This window comes from Mastomys coucha, unplaced genomic scaffold (genome assembly GCF_008632895.1).
Source record: "Mastomys coucha isolate ucsf_1 unplaced genomic scaffold, UCSF_Mcou_1 pScaffold16, whole genome shotgun sequence".
Taxonomy (NCBI): Eukaryota; Metazoa; Chordata; class Mammalia; order Rodentia; family Muridae; genus Mastomys; species Mastomys coucha.
The window spans coordinates 93,970,626-93,988,019 of record NW_022196898.1 but is presented as its reverse complement, the minus strand read 5'-3'; the positions used below and the strand labels follow the sequence as shown (position 1 = coordinate 93,988,019).

The 17,394-nt window shown below is 44.7% G+C and overlaps 2 protein-coding genes across 2 annotated transcripts in view; one reads left to right on the top strand and one right to left on the bottom strand.

Moving 5' to 3' along the window:
- Positions 1–17,394, bottom strand: part of LOC116094386 (uricase) — a 38,529-nt gene that overhangs the window by 11,430 nt on the left and 9,705 nt on the right. Inside the window, exons 2-4 of the mRNA XM_031376190.1 lie at positions 10,129–10,347; positions 8,291–8,407; positions 8,120–8,198 (exon numbers count right to left, since the gene is read on the bottom strand). Coding sequence (XP_031232050.1) covers positions 8,120–8,198; positions 8,291–8,407; positions 10,129–10,347 — 415 coding nt within the window. The remainder of the gene's footprint in view (positions 1–8,119; positions 8,199–8,290; positions 8,408–10,128; positions 10,348–17,394) is intronic.
- Dnase2b (deoxyribonuclease 2 beta) overlaps positions 5,015–17,394 on the top strand; it is a 38,644-nt gene continuing 26,264 nt past the window's right edge. Inside the window, exon 1 of the mRNA XM_031376189.1 lies at positions 5,015–5,239. The gene's annotated coding sequence lies outside the window, so the exon portion shown is untranslated. The remainder of the gene's footprint in view (positions 5,240–17,394) is intronic.

Below are 17,394 nucleotides of genomic sequence, written 5' to 3'. Positions count from 1 at the left end.
GTTCCGCAAAAATTTACAGGGACTAAGAGATAGCTCAGCAGCTAAGAACAGCCATTGTCCTCACAGAGGACACAAGTTCAGTTCCCAAAACCCTCGTGGGTGGCTCACAAACACCTGTAACTGCAGCCCCGCAGGGTCTGATGCCTCTGGCCTCTGTGGGCACCTCATGTGCACATACTTAACACAGAGACATAATTTTAAAAGGGTAAAAATAAATCTTTAAACGAACAAATTTCCTATGACTTTGCCAGTTAAAAAGTAACTCCGATCATTGCATTGCATACAAAGTCATGTAATCTAAAATGCTTTCCCCAATATCTCCTTCTGGAAAAAAACACCCCACTCCAAATGAAACAGAAAACAGCCCTAAAACAGAACTAAAAGAAATAGTAGAATCCCTCAAAGGTGAGTGAGAAGGGAAAAGAGGCTAAAGGCTCCGTCTCCATCTTCTCCAATGCATCTGGCTTTGGTCCCCAGCATCGACTTTGCTCACCAAGCTTTGGCTCCTCCCATAATCTTATTCATAAAGACGCTGCCCTGTAGTGTTGTATATCTAGAATCCCCAGCTTTGGCATTCAAAGACCCCTCAGATCAAGTCCTAGTGCCTTCCCTACCACAGCGTTCTCCGTCTCCATCGCAACATGCCTCTGGAGGAGTCACTTCCCCTCTTCCCATCTTGATTTTCTCATGGTTAGAATGGAGATGGTAGCCTGCTTTTGGGAGTTGACGTGTTTCTAAAGGTAACATACATGAGGGTTTCATAGACTAGCCGCTGTGTCCGGAATGCACTGTGAAAGTCTCCATGGTGACCTCGCTACAGCTGGCTTTTCCACACCCACACTAACCACCTGTCAGTGCTGAGCCCCACAGGCTCAATGCACTCTGAAGCCAAAGGCCTTCAGCCTGTGTCCCATCAGCCCTGGAGTAACTCATCTCGACCCTGGCTGGCCGTCTTGAGATGACTCGCTCTCACTACACTCTGGAAACAAATGAAAGGCCCTGTACTTTCAAATGTGCTTTGGCACCTGAGTCCCACAGAGTAAATGCCTTCTGTTCCCACGGACGATTAACTACTACCAGTTTTGTCCGCGTGGAAGCCGACTGCTCTGTACCCTCCTCACTCTGGAGGGTACAAAAACTATCCTCTTTGAATGTGGAGAGCATTTTTTTTCCTCCTTGGCACACATGAGACAGACTGGATGAAATCAGAGTGCTTTTTTAATCTTCTCTGTTGGCAGTGCCCCAGCCTGCTGAGCACTGGTAAAAAACCTGAGGCTTTCAAATGCATAGGGCCATCAACTAAAAATATGCCACCACACACACACTCTCAAAAGATCCCAGTTTAGATCCAAAAGAAGTAATTCAACCAGAAGCAGTGTCATCTGGGTAGCATGCCATGAGAGCACTCCATCTGCCTGTGACCTTGCCCCGGAAGCCGTACCCACCTTCCCCAGCACCGCCATGGTCGAGGGTTAGTGCTAGGAAGATCTTTCACATTTTATATCACTAGAGTATAATCTCTTCAGCGCCTCAGGTCCTCCTACACACTCAGCAGATTGTGATTTATCTCTCAGAGAAGCATGCATCCACTGTTTAGCTCTTGAAGGGAAAGAAACTCATTTCAAATTAATAGGAAACAAGCCCAGAACCTTACCTATGCATCAGGTGTCAAAAAAGCACAAAAAAGCTTTCCTGAGCTGAGGTGGGGGAGGAACTGTCATGAAGAGGATAATTGCTTCCATAGTTAACGCCTCCAAAAAATGGACAAAAATAGCTAAGAGGAGGATATTTAAGAACCATATTAAATCATTCTACTATCAAACCGCAAACTGGTAAAAAGCTAGACGCAAAAATCAACTAAGTCAGTGGTTCTCAACCAGTGGGTCTCGACCTCTGGAGGATCAAACAAACTTTTTAACCTTTTACAGGGGTCACCTAAGACCATCAGACAACACATTATGAGTCATCACAGTAGCAAAATCATAGTCATGAAGCAGCAACAAAAATAATTTTGTGGTTTGGGTCATCACAACACAATGAACTGTATGAAAGGGTCGCATCATTAAGAAGGTTGAGAACCACTGAGTCAGTGTTTGCCTCTGTGGATCCATTCTGCACCCCCAGGGACCTTCAAAGTCCAGGCTATGTGATTCTGGAAGTGATAGAGATGATGTCACCAGACAGAGGGCTAACTCGGCTTTACTTCAACTAGGCACAGAGCAAGGTGATTTTAGGACCTTGTTTATTGGTCAAGAACTTCTCTTAAGAACCAAAAAGCTGCAGTCCTGGTATCAAAGGATGAACGCAGCTGTCTTAGAAGTGGTTATCACCCCTCAGGTCTCTCTTGATCCCCCCTTACTTCCTCCATTTGCCTAGCTTGTTATCCTTAAATCTACCTGCCCTGGCCCTGGACTTTGATCACATCACACCCTTTCTTATCTCTGGCTCCCAGTAGCCTTCGTATCAGTAAGCGGGAGGGCTTCTTTCCGATAGCTAATACAGTATCTCTTATCTGCAGCCGCTCTCTCACCTTCTGCTAGCTGGTACACGTTTCTTGCCGTTTTTGCTTTGTTGTATTTTATAGTTAGAGTCAGAATGGGAGCCATTGAATGCTTTAATAATTGTGAACTTTAACTCAAATATCTCAAAGGCTTGGGGACTAACTTAATTCAAATTAGTGATTAGACATCACAGTGGTGCCCAGGCTCAGCAAAGTTTCTGGTCTAGCCGAGCCTCAGGAGACAAAGCGTTCACCCTGAATATCCAATGGCACACCAGCAGCTGATGCTGTACCTTGTATGCAGAGAGCCTAGTTCTCTATCAGGGCATGGGAAGTGGCCAACAGCAGAGCAGCCTTTGACCCTAGGGTTGACCAAATTTCCGACTCCTGACTCTCTCAAGGAAATAGCAGACTTTTAAATACTCAAAATTTCAACATAATGAGGTCTCTGTAAAGGATCCCACCAAGAAGGAACAATACAGTGAGGTTTAAAGCAACATCAGGACCTATGCCATCCAAGATTCAACAGTTTCCCTAGACTTTTGGTTCAGGAAAACAGGAAGGAGTTGAGTCCACCAGGTGAAACTCAGCCATTCTCTTGGGAAGGACCCCTGGGGACTCACATGGGTGACTACGTGTCAGGGAAGGGCAGGATTCTCACCATTCTATCGGCCCCCAACAAACCACAGGGGCTTATAACACCAGCCTTCACTGTAAATGTTGGAATGTATAGATTGATACAAGGGCATTTCTTCTTTGTTTTGTGTGTTGGTGTGTGTGCTGTGTGTGCATGTGAGTGTGTGAGCGTATGCACCTTCGTGCAAGTGTACAGTGGCCAGCACAGGATGCCAAATGTCTTCTAATATCCCCCTCCTTATTGCCTTGAGACAAAGTCTTTCTGGAAGCTCACTGTTTTTTACTAGACTGGCTGACCAGAAAACTCTTGGGATCAAAATGTCTTCTCCCCCAAAGTGTTGAGGTTTCATGCACAAACATCCAATGCAGTGGGTGTTATGGATCCAAACCCAAGTCCTCATGCCTTCGCGGCTGGAGCTCTGATCCACTCCCCACTCTCAGAGTCATCTCTCCCGTGCTCCATTGCTTACGAAGATGATGATATCATGAATTCCTTCCAGCTTAGTACTTAGATAATAAGCAAATTAAGAGTTGGACTTTGCCACAAGGAGAAAGTACACCTGTACTCTCAGAAGAGGGGCTGAGTAGAAACGCTGTCCCATGCCGAGCCCTGTGCACACACGTTTGCATCCAGTGCACGTGGGAACCTGAATTCACTTACTACCTATCAATCCTTTTACCCCATCCCTGCCAGCCCTGCAGGATATCAGAGTGACCTGAGCTTCAGATCAGTTAACTGGAACTTCTGGGCAACTGCCACAGGTCTATGTGTACCCAGAAGTTTTGCCGACATCTACAGAGACAAAAGACTTGAACTGCTCTGAGGCCGATCTTTCTACTCAGCAGTGCCAGCCCAGTGATTAGAACTCAGGTAAATGCTATCTCCTGGGACGAAGGCAGGAAGAGAAGGCTGTTTTCTTTGATCATCAGCAGTGTCCTGGATTTAACCACTGTAATGTCTGCATCCACTCCCCTGCCTGAAAACATCTTTGTGGAAATCACCACGGATGTTTATGAACTCTGGCGTTCCCCTCCAGCCCTCTTTTAACCAAGATTTCTTAACCCTTTGTGGCAGATATCAATTTCCATTTTGCTTGGACACCATTCTGCTTGGAGGCAACATTTTGTGGCCTCCTGCAGTCAGGAGTGACTGTGGGAATCTCCCCAGGGGAAGTGCTATGGGCCGTTTATGACCTGGTATGTGTGTCTGAGGGGGTCTTGCTGCTATGGGCCGTTTATGACCTGGTATGTGAGTCTGAGGGGGTCTTGCTGCTATGGGCCATTTATGACCTGGTACTTGCATCTGAGGGGGTCTTGCCCTCTTTTCTTCTTCAGTGTCTTTACATCTCCTATATTTGCCCAACAATTTATGATCAAGGTGAACCCCAAAATAAGGAGTAGGGAAGTGAGGTGGCCTAGGATTCTGTTTAACTTCCCCACAACTAATATGCATTGCCTCTTACCCCCTTCACCCCTAAACTGAGCTTCTAGAAGAAGTCCTTGTGCTGAGCCATCACATATGGGTCTCTTTGCTTCTTGCTGCCCCAATAAAAACATATTTTCTTCTATTTCCCTGACACCACTTTCTCTAGATATCTCCTTCTCCTGCCTCTCTGATCAGTCTTCTGCCAAGGTCTTGAATTAAAAAGTGTTCCCCAGGGCCTCATCGCCTTATCTCTCCTTTTCTCATGCCACATGATGACTGTCTTGGTTGTCAGCTAGACTAGATCTGGACACAACTACAACCCAAGCCACTAATCATTCCTGTGAGAGACTTTCTTGATCAGATTATTTGAAACAGGAAGACACCCCGTACTGTGGGCAGTGCATCCTGGAAGCAGCCCAGATAAAAGGGCACAGGAGGTGGAGGCTTCTGTCTTTTGCCTGCTTGTCTTTACTCTTGCTGGCGAGTGCATCTGTCCTGTGACGGAAGCATTCCTGCGCTGGCATCAGAAGCCTGCTCTTGGGGCTTCCAACATAGACTGAAGACCAGCAGGAACGCTCCAGGCCTTCTGAGCCAGGCTGGACTGCTAAGACACCCAACCTTACAGACTAGTCGACTGACTACAGGCTTCAATTGTTGGACCACTGGGACCATATCATGTAAGCCGATCTACTAAATTACCTTCTGATATGTACATATTTATTCCATCAGTTTTGTTTCTTTGCAGAGCCTGGCCAGTAGATTTTATGTTATTTCTGTTTTCTGGAACTATTTTCCTCCCTTTTCTGTCTCTGGGGCTTCATTCATTTATTATCCATCTGTTGATGGTCGCCAAACCTATCTCCATCCACATTCCAAAATTCGACATCTTTAGCTTCCAAACTTTATTCATGTGTATATTCTCTCTAGCTCTCAGTCCTTCCCCCTTCAAGTCCTTCCCCTTCCACCTTCCAGCTCCACTCAACCCTTTGAGCACTGGTTACATATCTCAAAGGCCACACAAAGTATCTCCAACAAGCTGCCAGTCTGTGAATCTCTACCTCTCTCGCCTTGTTCATCCCTCCCTTCATCTCTGCAGCAAATCCCTGGGTGTCTCACTCGCTCCTCTCTGCCTTCCCAGCCTGTCCTCCACACTTCATTCACATCTTGAACAGAGCATATCTACAGCTTAAAGGAGGAAAGCTTTATTTGGGCTCAGTGTTTTTGGGGTTTCCACCCATGATGCTAAGGAAAGCATAGCATAGCATAGCAGCCTGTGGTGCAGGGAACACGAGGCTGATTTGTGCATATGGAAACCGACCAGGAACTGGAGGGCAGGGTCAGAACCAAGAGCTAGTCACTCCCTTCTGCCAGCTAGGTCCCAACCCATAAATATGCTAGAGACTCCCAACAGAGTGAGGAGCTGAGAAACAAACTTTCAAAATGAATGTCTGATGAAGACCTTACATATTTATACATACACTTCCACTCCCTCTCCCTCTCCCTCTCCCTTCCCCTCCCTCTCTCTTATACACACACACATACACACACACACACACACACACACACAAATACACTCATACACACACAAACACACATACTCACTCACTTGACCATTACAGACCTCTGCTTTTCTGTTGTCAAACTAATTAAGGCTACCCTGGGAAGAATTGTATTTGGGGCACCTCTGTTCCATTAGGATACTGCTCAATCCCTCCACTGTGGTCTCTAGCTGGTCATGTTGCAATGAATTTGTTGAAGTCCATCTTCAATCATGAAATCTACCATAGGTTCTCTGAGATTAGGGAGAGTTTTGTGCAGCCCTGCTTGCTCAGTGGGTAGAGCGTCAATGAATGGCACCAGCACTTCCCATAGATGGATTTGATTTTCATCAGCTCTCCTCAGGTGGATATCCAGTCATTTCTAGTCTTTGAAAGGGAGTTGAAGAATGGGATCTAGAACGTGCTAAGTTCCCAAACGTTTGTGAACATGGATTGGGAGCTATGCTGACCAATACGGTGGCCTCCAGCCACCTGCAGTTACCCAACATTGAAACATGGCTAACATGACTGAAGCTGTACTTCACATACAGCTAAGCTACATTAGAGACCTGATATTTATACAGCTAAGCTACATGTTAGAGACATGATATTTCAAAGAATGAGAATGTCTTAGCATTTAATCCATAAATAACATTTTTGGATTAAGCTAAATCTATTATTAAAAATATTTTTCCTCATTTCTCTTTGGTTTCCTAAAGTGGTTACTAAAAAATTTTAAAATTATATGCAGACTTAAGCAGAGCTGGCTTAGACTCTAATTTCATGACAGTAGTCAGTGTAGATTAAGTAGGAGAATGCTGCCTGTGATTTAAAAAAAAAAAAAAAGAGTTCCCCTTTTTTAAAGTCTCTAAAATCGCACATAAGGAGAGAAGGGAAGGAGAAAAGAGGCTGAGACTGAGGAAAAAGAAGGCAGGGAGTGAGAGTAAGTCTGTGCTTTTGTAGAAAACGGCTCAGTAGGAGAATTTCACTCCCATGACTAAGCATTTGGTGACCAAAACTGTCCTTTTGGTTCAAAACAACATTTTAATTTCTTCCACAATAATAATTTTATACTTTACAATATTATATTTTATTCAAACGCTGAGACAGCCTTAACTATATCTAGATTTAATTCAAATAGAAACATTAACAGATAAAGAAGGTAGAAAGGAACTAGAAATAGGAAAGTTCAGAGTTGACACTGACTCCGTAATGGTCACTAAGGCGTCTCTTCTGGAGACAGAAGTGTTGCCACCATTTTTGTCTCTAGGCTTCGAAGTTCTTTGCTCCAAATCTGAATGGATTATTTAATTCTGCTTCTCATGACCTCAACAAATCAATGGGACAGCAGCTTTAGGAGCCTTATTTGATCAGAGTAATTACTTGATCAAATAGTAAGGTCTATGTTATAATAATGTTTCCTGGTTAGTTTTAAATTATAAATTCCTTGCTAAATAGAATAATGTAATAGTCATTGTTATTTTAAATGAGACTCATTTTAAAGAGATTATAGTACTATTAGTATTTTATTATGCAAATAAGATGTCAGGGAAACATTAGTAATTTCATATATTGGTTACTGGATCATTGATACAGTATCTTTCATATATTGGTTACTGGATCATTGGTACAGTATCATGACACTGTACCAAAAACATTGGTCAGAAAATATAGAAATTTGTATTCCTGTCACTTCCAGGGTTTTGCTTCAAAACTGGGTTATAGACAATTTCCACCACCCAAACTCCAGATTTTGTACTAGAAAGAATTACTACATTTGTTATCTTTCAGCCAAAAGTAGATAACCTTGTAATGTAAAATCCAAAGTCAGAGGGTGTAGTCCCATCTCAGACGTAAGAGATTTACAAATTCTTTAAAGTTTTCCTCCACGTTAAGAAAAAGAATTGCTTAGGGCTGAAAACAACAACAGCAAAACAAACAAAAACAAAAACAAACCATGACATCAACAAAGACACCTGCTGTCTCTTGAAGAATAAATGGTAGAACCTGGTTTCTTACCGTTCCTCATCTGCTCCACCTCGCAGAAGTGCGTTCCTGTGGGGGTGTGGATGAATGCGTGGACATGCTGGACTCCATTCTGAAAGGGAGGACAAAGCTGTTGCCAATCACATTCCAGCACAAACCACGCTAGCAAGTTCTTTTACTAAACTAGAACATAAATGATGAAACCTTTTCAAAGCGCTTCCAGGGGACCTCTTCCATGTAGACGTGGGCTCGAGTGACGTGGTTAAAAGAGGAGAGGAAGTGCTCACAGATGTTCATGGCAAAGGTCTCGATGCTTCTGATCTGTAAAGAAAGAAAGAGAGAAATACCCGTGATCAACACATCTTATTTAAAAGACTCAGCTGGTTTGCTTGTTTTATTTATTTTGGGTTTGGGGCTCACTGACTGCAGCTCCTGTCTGACCTTGAACTCCGAGGGTTATAAACCTCTGTATCTGGCTTCAAGTATTTTTTGGTTGGGTTGTGCTTGTTTAAGATAAGCCTCGAAGCTTAGCCCAGGCAAACATGAAACTCATGGCAATCCTTCTGCATCAGTCCCCAAGGGCTGGGAGGAAAGGCATCCACTACCAAGAGTAATTGCTAAGCACGCATGCAGCTCTTTCCTGTTGAGTTGTTTCTTCCAAGGAGAGAAACACAAAATTAGGATCTAAGGAGATAAAAGAGGCTGAGCCTGGTTTTTCTCAACTGTTCCTGAGGTGGGTCTATCACCGAGGACACTCTAACCTGTTATTACTTTTATTTTATAATTATTTTGATTATTTTTTTATTTTACATATATGGGTGTCTTGCCTGCATGCATGTCTGTGCACCATGTTCATGTCTGGTGCCATGGTAACCAGTGGAGAATGTAGGATACCCTGGAACTGGTGTGTCACAGGTGGTTTGTAAGACACCACGTTGGCCCTAGAAGTGGAAGCCGGGCCCTCTGGGTCTCTTAACTGAGCCACCTCACCTGCCCCGTCATGTGTTTAAGAGAAACCTGCTTTGCATGAGAGGAGGTATCAGTGGATAAACACAAAGTAACTGTATTCCTGAATCTTTCTCTGTGTGTTTGTAGTACTGGGTCTTTTCATGAGCCTTGCGAATAGGCTGCAGTGTTCCCAAAGAAAAAGCCAACCCTTAGGTGTGTCTGTTTGAGCATTTCGTAGTGGTAAGACCCACCCTGAGTGTGGGTGTGCTCATCCCATCTCCTGGGGTCAGAGAATGCATAAAAAGGTGAAAGCAAGCTGAGCCCAGCTTTCATCTCTCCACTTCCTTACTACAGATGCAATATGACTAACTGCCTACCCTGAGTGCCAACGTGACTACCCACTTCCCAACCATGATGGCATATAGCGGCAATTCTCCACCTGCAGGCTCCCACCCCTTTAGCGATCTCATATCAGATATTTACCCTAAGACTCATAACCATAGCAAAACTACGGTTATGAAGTAGCAATGAAATAATCTTATAGTTGGGGTCACCACAACAGGAGGAATTGTATTAAAGGGTCGCAGCATTAGGAAAGTTGACAACCAGTGGACCATATATCCTCAAACCATGAGCCAAAGTAAACTCCCTTCCCACCCTAAGTTGCACCCCCACATCCTGGAGTATGGATATCTTCTAATCAATGTTCTCTTCAGTGCTACAACAATGGCATTTTGTGCTACAAATGCACGTTCTAAAAGTGATGGAGAGTAAAGAAACTCGTGAGAATCGTGTTAAATTTAGTCTGAAATCCTCCCATGACCTTGACTTACCCATTATTCCAACATGAGGTAACAAGTTAATTTGCCCAGGAGCATCTTTTCCTAACTAACGAAGTAAATTAAATGAATAAAATGGAGCAAGCTTTTCTGTAAGCCTGAAAATTTTAGGGTAAAAAGGGAAATTTTAAAAATGGCATATATGCAAAAATAGGTTAAAAGGAAATGAGAGCTTAAAAAAGGCAAGTTCCACCCCCACGCAAGCTTGCACTGAATTTGCATCAAGAAGTAGCAAGCATCTAAGAATGATTTTACCCCTTTGAACTTCGCCAGCACGTGCACTGTGTTCTTGATGGTGTCTGTAGGGATGATGTCCGAGTTATCGCCATGGAGGTAATCCTTTTTGGATCTCAGAGTCAACTGCACCGAAGCTGCCACCTCTTTGATGCTGTGGTATTTTCCATCCCTCTGAATATGGAGAACTTTGATCATGTCCTTCCCATAGCCAGTTCGGACAAATTCCACTTCATCATTCTGTAATGAAAATACAACCATCTGACTGAAGAAGGCTAAGTGAAGTTAAACCTGCCAGCTGCAGTCTCTCTAGCTTTTCATTTTATGAGACAACTAGAACAGGTGAGATCTAAAACACTTAGGAAAGCAATGTCATGCCCCATCTTTGAGCACTGGTCTTTCATGGGAAAAAGAGGCTCCTGCAAACACACACACACACACACACACACACACACACAATTACCCCAAGGACAGACAGTCAGATGCAGGTGCTCATGGAATCCAGAGGTGTCAGGTCCCTTGAGCTGGAGTTACAGGCAGTTCTGAGTCACCTAATGTGGGTTTGAGGAATTAAACTCAGGTCATCTGCAAGAGCAGTATACGCTCTTAACCCCTGAGGCTCTCTCTCCAACCTCTCTTGATAATAATTTTTGAACCTCCTAAGCTAAAGTTGCATCCCGCCTGTAACATGTGACCTGTCCCTGAAGCAACTGTGAGGATTGACATCTTGCAGAGCGTGGGCGAAGATGGAGTGGCTTGCCTTCCTTCACTTGGTTAGTAAAGGCAGAGTTATATACATTCGCAGGGTCTGTTAACTCGGAACTATGTAGCGGCCACCATGGAAACCAGCTTTCTTCTAGAAAATTCTGTGACTGTATTAACTGGAAATATTTCCATGCTTCCGCATCCACTTTTTAAAAAGTGATGTTTCTGAGAAAATGTTCTGTGATAATGGAAACAATTTGAAAATTGCCTCTTTTATTTGCTGCCTGGAAGGAGCTGGGTAATTGGTGATAGGGTCCAGAGTGCCGGCAGGAATGCAGAGCCAGGGCCATCTGACTGCAGGGAGAGCTAAGCCTCTAATGGAGAGACATTTAATGAGGGGATGGTGATTTATTCATTAAGACCAGCGTCTGGAGCTGGAACCTTAGCAAGTGAACACATCCATTTCTACAGCTGGCATCCACCAGACTTGTTGCTAGGTGCAAAAAGAGGAGCAAAGAGTCGTAAAACTAGATGGCTGTTTAGCATGGATATTGAACATTAAATTAAAGTGGTTATGAAAGTAAAAATGAAAGCAAGCAGCAAACAACGTGCAATGCACACACAGTGCACACACACAGTGCACAAACAGTGCACACACACAGTGCGCACACGCAGTGCACACACACAGTGACCACACGCAGTGCACACACAGTGCGCACACACAGTGCACACACACAGTGAGCACACGCAGTGCACACACAGTGCACACACACAGTGCACATACAATGCACACACAGTGTGCACACACAGTGCACACAAACAGTGCGCACACAAACAGTGCACACACAGTGCACACACAGTGCACACACACAGTGAGCACACGCAGTGCACACACAGTGCACACACACAGTGTGCATACAATGCACACACAGTGTGCACACACAGTGCACACAAACAGTGCGTACACACAGTGCACATACAATGCACACACAGTGCACACACACAGTGAGCACACGCAGTGCACACACAGTGCGCACACACAGTGCACACAAACAGTGCACACACAAACAGTGCACACACAGTGCACACACAGTACACACACAGTGCACACACACAGTGAGCACACACACAGTGCACACACAGTGCACACACAGTGAGCACACACACAGTGCACACACACACAGTGCACATACACCTGGGTAGAGTGCCACAAAACCTCTCCTGCTGCTCTCATTTAGGACACTAAGTATTACCTAAAAATCTCTATATGAGAAGTCACCAGTTCCTCTGAGGAGAATTTAAAGGTATTAACCAACATCAAAAATTATTGTTATTTCCTTAAAGAACATGAGGCATAGGAGGTTGTCTTAAATTTTGGAGATGTAGCCAGATGGGGAAAGCTCTTATTCATTGACATATACAAGGGTTCAGCATGTCTGGATTGAATCATGCCTACATTGGAGAGAGACTCTTAGAGATGTACCCCCAAAGTCTTTGATCCAACCTTTGGGAACATCTTCAAAACAAGGATCAATAAGGCCCTGGTTGATCAGTTGGTAGACGGTGCTAGGTTTCATTCATCCATAGTATCACATAGACTGCGCACGGTGGTGCATGCCTGTAGTTGTAGCACTTGGGAAGTGGAAGCAGCAGGATCAGAAGAAGTTCAAGGTCATTCTAGGCCACTTAGGCAAGTCAAGGTCAGCCTGAGATACACAAGACCCCATTAAAGAAACATTCATGTGGAAAAGAGGAGAATGCCAGTAAGAAATATGACTTACTGTGAGATATGAAATAAGAAATATGGTTCTTTAAAAGACTATAATGGTGGCAAAGAAGGAGAAGCTGTTGTGTTGTTACCATAGCTTTGGGATCAGTCCAGACTCAATTCTACTTGCCACTTTTAGCCTAGTGGCTTGTGATAAGTAGCTGAATGTCACTGAGCTTCAGTGACATTTGCACCTATGGGGATAACCACCAGCACCACGTGGGGTATCTGGGGACTCTACAAGCGCCAGCTTTGTTTCTAGTGGCAACAGTGGCCTTGCCAAGCAGTTGGATGTAGCTGCAGCAGAGACAATGTTGGCTAGGGATATGGACTTGTTAACACCAGAGTGTGCTGAGCTTTGGGGAGTCTACCGAGGGGAGGAAGGGACTTGGATGCTTGAGCCCCTGTAATAACTTGGATCGTGATGGACCAGGACCAAAAGTCTCTAAGCACATAAATCATCTCATGGGAGCACTCCACTCCTCAGCTCCATCTTCTGCTATTACACATTCAAGCTGTTGGAGATTAGCTTGTAAAACACAGGGTGTCCAGCAGACATGCAGACGTGACCCCAGAGCCTATAGTCTACATACTATCTCTAGTGGCTTGTCTGTTTTCACCTCAACTCTGATGCTGTCATTCTGAACTCATTGCGGGTCAGATACTCTGCCTCAGACCCTGCAGATTTCCTTTCCAACTTCCCTTTCCTTCTCACTCACTACCAACCTCTTCACCTGCCTTTTTTCCCTAGGCATCCATCACATTCCAGTGTTACCTCCTGCAGGTAACCTGTCTTAGCCTTTCAAACATGGAGTAGGTGGCTCCTTTGGTGTCTTGTCAAGATATTTGATACTGCCTCAGAATCTTTATCAAATTGTATTGCAAGTACCTCCGCCTGTGTGATTCATTCTGAAGCAATAAACTAGGGAAGCAGGAGGAAGTTCTATGTTGGTCACCATGGCAACTCCAGCACTTAGAGCATTGCCTGTATCTTAAATAGGAGCTTGATAAATGTGTCATGAATGAATGGATAGTGCTACTAACCACCTCCTCTGCTTGCCTGATGACACAGAACGGCTAATGAAAACACACAAAAGATTCCAAGACAGGAAGAGTGGGCTCGGTTCTGATGCCATCAAAAAAAAAGTGCCTTTCCTGAGAAAACAGGAACAGGAAGGTGGGCCTTCTGATGGCCAAAACCTAAGATCACAGGCATAGGCTGGCCAGAGAAGAGAGGCCCATGGTTGATGAAATGGCTCAGCAAATAAAGATGCCTGCCACCAATGATGGTGGCCTCCAAGGACTCACGTGGTGAATGGAGAGAACCAACTCCCACAAGCAGTCCTCTGACCATCACACATGATAGCTCGTATACACACACACACACACACACACACACACACACACACACACACACACACACAAATCAGTCAATTAATCAATCAACAAGAAGAGAGGAGAATCCCAGAAAGATAAAATGGAGTGTAGAGGCTAAAGAAGGAGACCACAATACAAAGTGTTTTCATTGATAATATGACAGCATCCATGTAGAATGTAGCCATCCTAGGCCAACCGTCATTCAAGGAAAAGGAGAAAGAGAGGTCAGGGCTGTTGAGTAAGATCCTAAGCCAGTTCTCAGAGGGCTTGCATATAATATCAGCTAAGAAAGGATGATCATTAATTCAAGTCCAGCTAGAGTTACACCGCAAGACCTTTTTTCAGGAAACTGGACACCTGTGCAAGCTTGAGTTGGCTGAGTGTACTGAGAAATGAGTTAGACTCAAAAGGACCTAACCACCTACATTAGTTACTTCTCTATTGCTGTGATTAAAACCCCATGACCAAGGAAACTCAGAGAAGACATAGTTGATTTGGTTCCAGAGGACAAGAGTTCAGGATGGCAAAGGCGTAGCGGCAGGAGGGGGAGGCTGAGCGCTCACATCGTGAACAGCAAGCACGAAACAGAGAGAGTCCATTCAAAATGGCGTGAGTCTTCAAACTCTCAAAGCCTGCCTCCACTGACTTGCTTCCTCCAGCAAGGCCACATCTCCACAGAATCCCCTGCCAGCATCAGCCACCGGAACCAATAGTCAATGGCCAAGATAATGGAAGACATCTCATTCAAACGACCACAGCCGTTGAACCTTAAGTGGGGGGTACCAAATCTAGCGTGGAATATTTGAAAGAGTTGATAGATAATAGCCTGCGTAAGAACTAAGGCCGTCCACCCCCAGCTCAGTAGCTAAAGAATAGGAAGTCAGCGCTGGACCCCACCGTGCACAATGCAGGGAGAGATCTATAGGAAGTCAGCGTTGGACCCCCACTGTGCACAATGCAGGTAGAGATCTATAGGAAGTCAGCGCTGGACCCCACCGTGCACAATGCAGGTAGAGATCTACAGGAAGTCAGTGTTGGACCCCACCGTGCACAATGCAGGGAGAGATCTACAGGAAGTCAGCGCTGGACCCCACCGTGCACAATGCAGGTAGAGATCTACAGCCAAGGCAACTAGTGTGTACAAAGGGCAGCGTTTGGAGAAGTTGGGCTCTGACTGAGGCAGTCCTGGTGGGGCTCTTGGTTCAACTACCATTAATTCCAAATGGATGCAAATTTATCCATCTATATGATTAGAAAAATAACAGTAATGTCCCTTCCTAGAATTCTAGAAGTACAAAGGAGAAGGCACAAAGCAGGAGGGTGCTGGTGAACATGTGCTCAGTGTAATTTATAACCATCACTGATAAATAGCAATCATTGGCCCGATTTTGCACGAGAGGTTCCTTGTGGATAGAGATAAATAATTAGCGTACACTCCAAACCAGAGCCCAAGAGGCTAAGAGCAGGGTCTATCTGTTCAGAGAGGGCCTGCTTCCAACTGTCTCCCTCAGGTACAATGGCTTGATTTGAATTTCCGTCATCACTGATAGCCATATCTTGGGTGGTCCTTCCTCAGGCTTGTATGACTTCAGAAGCAAAGCCACAAATAGAGGGCCTGTGTCCTACAGTAATACTCTGAACAAATCCTGACCCGGCTCTGTATAAGACAAATCTCATTTCCTGGATGGGTTTTGAAATGTACAGGGATTCAGACCTGTGAGCTGCCTACAAATAATGTTAGCAAGACCTCTGAGATTCCAAAGGGCTCGTCTCAATGTCCATGTCTACAGTGAGTTTGTAAATGGTATTATTTCTAGCTGCACCAAAGGGGGTGTGGTTGTCGTAACAGCTTTGGGGCTTCTAAGTCTCAAGTCAGTTAAAACTCCCGAGTACCCAGGAGATGCTTTTTAGGCAGAACTCTGTATTTCATGAGCATGAAACTAAATCTTTACGTGTTTGTGAGAGCAGGTATGGGTTTTCCTAGGGCACACACATGGATTTTATTCCATTACAGAAGACTTGATGGCCCATGAAATGTTAAGAACCATTTCTTTGTGCAACTTGGGGCTTTGCTCAGTCTGATTTTCTAGGGTCTAATCATCAGCCCTTGAGACAGCATGAGAGAGATGATTTGTCATTCTGAGTATATGACCCATAGAAGCAAAGAGGCAGTACTGTGAGGATAAGAACGGTGCCTTGGAGTCTGATGGCCTCAACCAACTGCCTGTCTCGGCACCTGAGCAAGCACTGGGTTTCGTTTGTTCATTCCTTCCCTTTTCCATCTTTAAAATGGGATAATGATAGCACCTATTACGTGTACTTGTGAGGTTGCAAGGAACTGCTCAGAACAATGGCCAGCATGCTGTGAACAGTGAGTCACCCAGCACCGCCGTCTGGCGGCCAGTTTGACCAGATAACTGCAATGCTTCGATGCCAAAGCCATTACTTCGCAGATCTGCTTCTCCCTCTGATAGCACAGTGGTGAGAATCTTCACACGGGTGCATACCAGTTTGAGCCATTCATATCTACAGGTAAAACAAATTCCCATCGATATAAACGGAAGTTTGAGCGACTCCTGATTGAATAGGCAGAGTGAAGGAAACTATTTATATAAAGTGAATAGTCTCCTTTGCTCAAGTACTCTGTACTCTCTGCACATTCCGCCATGCATTTTAAAAATGTTAACATTTACATGTTAGAACCGACATGAAACAGACACCCAGTTGGTTTCTTTTACTTTCTAGATTTTCAACAAGGCGGAAACAGGTTCATTTCTCTAGCTACAGAACTAGGAACTGACTTCAAGTTTCTGTGATTTTATCTGCCAGTCAACACCCATCCCCTATTCCTGGAATGCCCTGTCTTCATTAGTACACACCAGTCTTTTCCCTAAAACATGGTTCTTCTCTTTGAACTCAGGGCACTGTAGTCTCAAGCACTAACACTGGGCTCACACCCTCCTTCCCTATTCTCCTTTGCACGCATCTAAGTTTTCCCAGCGCTGGATCTTGAAAGCTAGAGCAGATCCTCTCCACATCCGGCCTAGCATTCAGGGGTGTCCCGCATTCAGGGGTGTCCCGCACACTGCCGCTGCAAATGATTTGTCAAGACACAGACTTTTCATTGGAAGACTATCTCAGGAAAGTTAGGTCATTTTTAGATCAGTAGGGGAAATTGTTTTGAGTTCTAAGACACCCTAACAAGCTTCAAGTTCTTCTCAAGTGTCAAGAAGATGGAAGTGTGCAGGAAGTGCTCCCCACATGAGTCCAGGGAAGATGGAAGTGTGCAAGAAGTGCTCCCCACATGAGTCCAGGGAAGATGGAAGCATGCAAGAAGTGCTCCCCACATGAGTCTATAGAAGATGGAAGCATGCAAGAAGTGCTCCCCACATGAGTCCAGGGAAGATGGAAGCAAGAAGCAGGAAGCAGGAAGTGCT